This window comes from Phaethon lepturus, unplaced genomic scaffold (assembly GCF_000687285.1).
Source record: "Phaethon lepturus isolate BGI_N335 unplaced genomic scaffold, ASM68728v1 scaffold44956, whole genome shotgun sequence".
In the NCBI taxonomy this organism is placed as follows: domain Eukaryota; kingdom Metazoa; phylum Chordata; class Aves; order Phaethontiformes; family Phaethontidae; genus Phaethon; species Phaethon lepturus.
This window is the reverse complement of record NW_010546438.1, coordinates 10,528-17,683: the sequence shown is the minus strand read 5'-3', so window position 1 is coordinate 17,683 and position 7,156 is coordinate 10,528. Positions and strand designations below refer to the sequence as shown.

General features: G+C 39.9%; 1 protein-coding gene across 1 annotated transcript; it reads left to right on the top strand.

The window, feature by feature from the left end:
- Window positions 1-1,721: 1,721 nt before the first annotated feature.
- Window positions 1,722-7,156, top strand: TMEM263 (transmembrane protein 263). Its single transcript, XM_010289296.1, has 2 exons — window positions 1,722-1,785; window positions 6,870-7,156. Exons 1-2 carry the CDS (start codon window positions 1,722-1,724, stop codon window positions 7,154-7,156), a joined length of 351 nt encoding a protein of 116 aa, XP_010287598.1.

Genomic DNA, 7,156 nt, shown 5'->3' with positions numbered 1-7,156 from the left:
CACGTAGTGAGGATGAAATCCTTCTATTTCTTCCAGGTTGCATTAGATGAATGCAAAGAAGTCATGTAGCACCTGAGTCGGGTCCTTTCGCAGAACCTGATTGCCCTGGGTTGCTCCCTGTGATTGGTCAGGCTCTTTTTTTTGTTCTTTCTTTCCTGATTTGTGATTAAATAAAAGAACAAGGAATTCTACAATTGATACTTTTGCAAATTGCCTCATAGCCCTCGTGTATTTAGTCTTCCATCTTGATGTGTTGCTGCTCGCTTTCCTGTTTCTTAGCTTCCAGGTTTGCGTTTTTGGCTTTTGAGAGGTACTTTTTCAGCATTGCCATCAAATCGGCCATCCTGGTAGTAGGTTTTCTTGCTTGCTTTCCTGTTCGGCTTCTTGTGTAAAGGTACCCATGTTTTCTGAGTTGTGAACTGATACCTTAGTACTAATTGTGAGGACTTTTTAAATATTCACTTTAGGCTTGCCTCTGATCCAAAGATCTATTATTTTAGTCTGTGGGTACTGGTTTTCACTGTGATGTTTTGACTTCACAATCATACTGTGAGGGTTTTAGCTGTTGTTTTCCAGGTGAGTCTTCCCCCCCTCAAGTTCTTCTTGTGTCTCCTCATCCCTTCGTCAGATCCCAGCCACTGCTTTCTCACCCAGAGGAGGTACAGAGAGATATGGGCACGGCAAGAGAGGCTGGAATTATTTTTGTGGTGGTCAGTGGCTCCTGAAAAAAATTAAATTATTTAAAGGCTTGTGCAGGGCAGGAAGGAGGGAACTAAGGTCACTGGTAGGAAGATAGAAGGATGCTGAGTGGTATAATGCAACTTGTTTTTCTTTCTCCTTTTCCTGACCTCAGTGGCTGCTGAGGAGGGAAAGCGGAATTGGCAGGAGGGCTCAGAGGAGGAGACAGTACTTAGCACCAAGGCACACTTTGATGGGGGAGGGAAGCAGGAGGGAAGCCTGGACCAGATACTGTTTTCTTCACCTCCAAAGAGGAGATGCAGTAAGCAGAGCTGCAGATCTGAGTTTTTTCCTGTGCTTTCCTTCACTGTCAGGGACTGCTGCTGTAGAACTGCTCTAGGAAACAGCTTTTGGTAAAAAGAAATCTTTCTGAAATATTTTCATTGGAAAGTTTGTATAGAGTTAAAACAGTCTAGTTCTGCTGCTGTCACCACACTGTGTATGCAATACTGCTACAAGAGAAATTGAGTGTTTTCATTACAATTCTTCCATCTTTTTTTCATAGCATTTATTCAAATGCTGCTGCAAGGACTTATTTCTTTAAGCTACTGCTTTGCAGTTACCAGCATATTTTATAGGCATGCTGCTGTTGGTTTTTCTAGTACCCACCACCTCTATGATCACTAAGCTTTTCTTTTTTAGCACATAAACTTAAGCTGTTGCATGACAGTGGCTGTTTTGTTTTCATATTGGCTTTCTTCCTGATTGCTTTTTAGGTTTGAGATGCACTTGGTGTGGAGTGGCAGCTCTCACCAAGCCTACTGACCTGGTGGAGGGCTTCTTTTTCAAGTATTGAGTCTGGCTGAAGAATGCAGAAGCACAATCTGATAATAAAAAGAGCAGCAGCTTGGCAGGAGCTGATAGCTTATCTAGTAATGAAAAAGAAGTTCCTTTTCTCTGGAACTTAAAACTACGTGAATTTTGGATTCATGGATTGCAGAAAAGATGTATAGCATGTGTGAAATTTCTTTTTTTAGGCAATAATGAATCAAACGGACAAAAATCAACAGGAAGTCCCATCATACCTTCATGATGAACCACCAGAAGGTATGTATTAGTTTTCATAATATGAAAGTAAATTTGCAGAAATCCATCAGAATTTCAGGAGTTCAGTGCTGTCTTTAAAAAATGGATCTGCAAGCTGAACACTTCAATTTTCATACAAGTAACAAGCCTGGGATGGGATGGGCCTGGTTTATTGTTCACTTCTGCGTTATCCTGGTTACAGTAAGGCAACTGAACATAACTCTGTAAACAGCTGTACTGATAAATCATAGAGAAGATGGGCAGATACTGAAGGACATAATTTGCAGATTAGTTTCTGGAGATGTGAATTGGTCCAAGGGTATTTATTTCAGCTGTTCATTATGTCAGATGGAAAAAGCCCAGCTTCAGTTTTGGACACCTTGCTGAGTTCATAGTGCTTGTGACTTTTAAACAAGATGTGTTTAAAAATACATGGAACCTCATTACTACTTTTGGAGACACTTTTACATCATACAATTAACTATAGCTCTAACCGTTGACTTATTCTTACGGTTTCATACAAACAGACACTTGACTTCGTTAATGCAGTGGCTTCTCCTAAACCAAATGAATCTTAAATTGGTTATTACATCTGCAGAGGAAATACAGTTGCAAATGAGCAGAGTTCTTTTCCAGGCTGTGGAACAGCAGGACTGTGAAGAGTCCTGTTTGCATAATGTGCCTGGAAGCATAGTAGATCAAAAGACATTCTTGGCACATAGGTTGTCTGTGTTCTGTCTCATCTTGCTTTAAGACCAAGTGTGTTGGATGTAGAGGTCAGCGAGTCCTGATTCCTCTTGTTTCATTGATTTTCAGTTTATAATGACCCTTTAAAGCTCTGCTTCTTTGTTGGTGTAGCTGGTTTTTTTTCCCCCCTCAGCTTTTATATATTATATAACTGAACAATTTACTTCAGTTGAACAACAGTATTATCCACTAACCGTAGCAGAAGGAGTTGAAGCAGAACAGCTCACTCTATTCTTAACAACTATTAGGCAGGAAACACAAGTACAAGATGAGAGGAAAGGGAGAAATAGATTTCCATGGCACAGTGGTTCTTAAGCTCTACTATACTTGAACTTGTTACAGTATCATGGTGTGAGGACAAAAATAATTCCTTTTCAGGTCTTGTGGGGTTGTCAAGATCCCAGATGCATTTCTGAAAGCAAATGCCAGGTTGGAAACTATGCCCTAATGTGTGGTACCTTGAAGTCTTAATTCTTGAGGTGCCTTTTTTTTGCCTTAAAGATTGAGTTGCGGTTTATATGTGTTAAACCTCACATACAGAAAATGAACAGTGGTCTGACTGGTAAACTACAACCGACTCTTTCTTGAGGAAGGCAGTAAAACAAGTGAGCATTTTTATCTTCCTAGAATATTCAGCAGGTTGTCCAGATTCAGAGCTGAGTCTGATCATCACTAGGTATTGCAAGGTTTTATTTAGAATTTGTGAACAATTGAGACTTACTTTCTTCTGCACAGTATCTTCTTTTAATATGACAATAACCAGTTTGAATCTGAAGTCTAAATAGAAGGAGAAAGTTAGGGTATTTAGAGGGAGTAGAATGAAACACAGCTTATCTTAATGGAAACTCCATCCTTGAAGAGTTTTTTTCCTTTTGATTCTGTTTCATGTGCACTATTCAACATTTTAGTTAAATATTGGAATACTGTTGAAGAACATCCCTGCTTTTAAGTGTCGTACAAGTCCTTCGTGTGCGATATGCTTACACCATTGTAGAGAGATGGCCAAATGTGGACAGAAGGCTACCAGTTTAATGTTGGCAAGAAGATTGGCTGTCTGAACAGGCTGCCAAAAAAAATCCTTAGAGGAAAGGCTCAATTCCAAAACCAATCTGCTGTTTTTCATACAGATAGAAATAGTTCAAATTTGTCCAAATAGCACTTGACAAATTTGGTGCCCAAAAGCTTTTAAAAAAAGACATATGTAGGAGAAGCTTTTGTGCTCGTGCTTTCTATGAATAGTGTTACTCTAATGCTTTATTTTCTGCTTTGCAAGTGGCGTCAACCTTTGCAACCTACCTTCATTCAAACTCTTGTTTGCTGTTCAGGAAGTGGGCTGCAAGGTAGTGTGGTAGAACCAACCCCTGAACAGGCAACTTGTGTAATTTTTTCCCTAGACTTAGGAATGATCTGTTTCCAACCAATAAGAGAAAGAAGACCAGTGTGTATCCTAGAATAGAAATCAACTGTCAATAAAAACTCTGTGTGGCTGCGGGCATTTACTATATCTAACAGACAATGCAAACAGGAATGAAATGGGAATGTGCCAGCCATCACCAGAAGTTACTAATACGCCGTCACAGTCAGTATTTACACTTGTGAAATAGAGTAGGTTTCGTCAAAGGATTGGCTACCTGAAGTAATGTGAAGAAAAGCATGTCAAGATTACTTTTGTGTGTTTCTTTCATTATTTTTTGTTATCTATGGTGGGTCCTTTCTTGCTAACATCAGGTCTCATTTACTGAAATCAGCTCTTAAAATTCAGTGTGATAAGTCTTTACTCCCATTCACCCTGATGATGGTGATCCAGCTGGGTGGAAGTGAAGCACTTTCTGACCAAATTTTTTACAAGGTGTGAAGGTCTGGTCACAAGAATACTCTCTTGCATAATACTAGACAATGGATTTTATACCAGGCTCTATATACTAATCTTTTGAGTGTGAAAGCTTTCTGTATGTAAATAGAATTTTCATTTCTATTTATATGCTTGTGTTGGCAATGTAGTTTTGCTGGAGATGTCCAGGTTGCAAGCTACTGGCTGAGAATGAACCAGCAAGGGTATTACTTTGCTTTAAGTAAAAGGCTGTCATTTATGCTCCTAGTTTCCAGGACCCTTTCTGTCATCCATATCCATTTCTTAAGTAAGAAAGACTAGTGTAAACTGGAAGCATTGTTAGTATTTTTAGCTCCCTGAGCTGCACTGTTCCTCTCTATGGAACTTTTATTTCTTTCTGCCAAACTTCTGAGAAATTCTCTTAGATGGCATCCCTCTTTTTTTTTTTATTATTATTTTGGGCACACATACAGGAACTCTGAACTTCACATTTTTTTAATGAATTCTGAGTCCTGGGTCAGTCCTGGCGTTATCACAAACTCATTGGAGGTGCATGGGAAGTTCTTCACCCTGGTTTTCATCTTTAAGTAGATGAGTGCTGGGAGGTGACTCTTGGAAACTGTCTTCTGCATGTGAGTTGTCAGCAGTCAGGTCAGTGGACAGAGAGACCTGTTCTGCTGGTTCTCCTAAGGCATGTCGCAGCGCAGAGTGAATGCGTTGATAGGGGCTGGATATAGGTCTGGTGGATCTAGCTCTGCTTTTTCTTTTCCCCTGCCTCTCTACATTTGTTGTACTCCTCAAAGCATGTTCCTTCAGCTGCTAACTTCCTCACCTTTTTATTTCACTTTTGCTTCTTCACTAGCTGTGCTAACCATGGTCTCACTTGTTCTTTTCTTTGTTCCCCCTGTTGTTTTTCCTTAAGAAAAGGAAATGTATCTGTTAAATACACATATATTACCTACAGGTAGCTAGGGAAAAAAACCAACAACCCAACAGCTGGCTGTCTCTTGCCATGGTTTTCTTTGAAACTGTTTTAAAAAGTGTTTGGGGTTGGTGAGGAATTGACAAACAGGAACTGAAAAAATGCTTCCCTGTACAATGTTGTGAAGACCAGAGACTTCTCAAAGCTCACACTGAAAATATCTTGCAGATAAACACGTCAGGGTTAAGCTGGTTTATAGGTGCAGCGGGTGATAATTTCTTGTGTGCTTAAATATGTTAACATAATGTTTCATCTTCCTGTTTCTTATCTGAAGATTAGATGACGTTTATGCAGTAGTGGGGCATGGAGTTGCAGTCTTGATTCCCTTTAGAGGCAAGGTGCATTATCTCTAGGATTTTGAAGTCTATATTTAGAAATAGAATGCAATTGCTAAGCTATTAGAGGACTAAGTGGCTAATTCTGGGAGTCTATTACTTTTCTATTATTTTGAGGCGATCTAATAATACCATAATTATGAAACACGAATTGAGTTCTACAGCATATAGCAAGAAACTGCAAAATGCAGGTTAAACCTAACCTTAGAAAAAAAAACATGTTTATGTGGTTGATAACATGCAGAAATCCTGTAGTTTGAGATTTGGTTTTGTGCGTCATCTTGGGAATTCTATTGGGAGCCTGTAACTCTTGCTATTGTTAATGCCTTTGGGGACCACTTCTGGTACATAATAATCTTCATTAGAACATATTTGGCCATTGGACTACTTTTTTTTTTTTTCCCCTTCCCTATCCAAACTTCAAAAAAGGCCTTTTTGGAAGAAAATCAAATTTGTGTACACGATGAGGAAAGGAAGTGATACAGTGAAGAATTGGCATCAATTTTGTCCTTCCAACCCTCCTTTTGATCCCCCTAACTGCTCTCGTTTGTAACCTCCTTTCTCTTTTTTGTGACTCTTGCACACAACCCATGTAAACATATCTTGAAAACAGTAATTATTAAGGAAAGAAACAGCCTTGTCTCAAGGTGAGCTCTTTTCAAAGAACAGCTCTTTTTTTTAATAAACCTTTGGCTTTGCTTTTCCAGGGAACTTTTTCTAGTCCTTCCTTAGAGATTTGAACAGCGAGATAGTGCTGCTGCTTTTTTGGGGTATGTCGTCCCCACCATGGGTTAACTCTGAGTATTAGGATGGGGGGAACAGGAGGGTTTCCCCCCATTAAAGTCCAGAAATGAGGCTAACTTGGCCATGAGACTTTCCAAGGTCTGGGAAGGTGGTGGTGCCTATGGACAGAGGACTGAAGTTCATCACGTAAGACTGTCTGGGAGCAATATGCCAGGTATTTGTAGGCTTAGTATTGACTTGTTTTTTAGAACATAGCATTGAGGTATGTCTAGCTGCAGCAAAGTGTCTTTTCTTATTTGGAACAATGGTATTGTGCAAGTATCCAAGAAGAGTAGTCTGCAAGGTAAATACATGCTGCCTGCAATGGCTGTTAGGCTAAAAAGGGAAGTATTTATGAACAGCTTTGCTTTTGAAAATGCTTTAATCATAGCACCATGATTGATTTGGTTCTTGTTTCTTCCCTTAGGTTCATTAAAAGACCACCCACAGCAGCAGCCTGGCATGCTTTCTCGTGTGACTGGTGGCCTCTTCAGTGTCACAAAGGGAGCTGTTGGTGCCACGATTGGGGGTGTTGCTTGGATTGGAGGGAAGAGCTTGGAAATTACCAAAACAGCAGTCACATCTGTGCCTTCAATGGGAGTGGGGCTAGTCAAAGGAAGCGTTTCTGCTGTGGCTGGAGGTGTTACAGCTGTAGGATCTGCTGTTGCAAGTAAAGTGCCTTTAACAGGAAAGAAAAAGGATAAGTCTGACTAA

Coding starts and splice junctions, on each gene's coding strand:
- TMEM263 (XM_010289296.1), top strand. CDS start 1,722: ATGAATCAAACGGACAAAAATCAACAGGAAGTCCCATCATACCTTCAT. Junction 1,786..6,869: donor TCATGATGAACCACCAGAAG/GTATGTATTAGT, acceptor TTCTTCCCTTAG/GTTCATTAAAAGACCACCCA.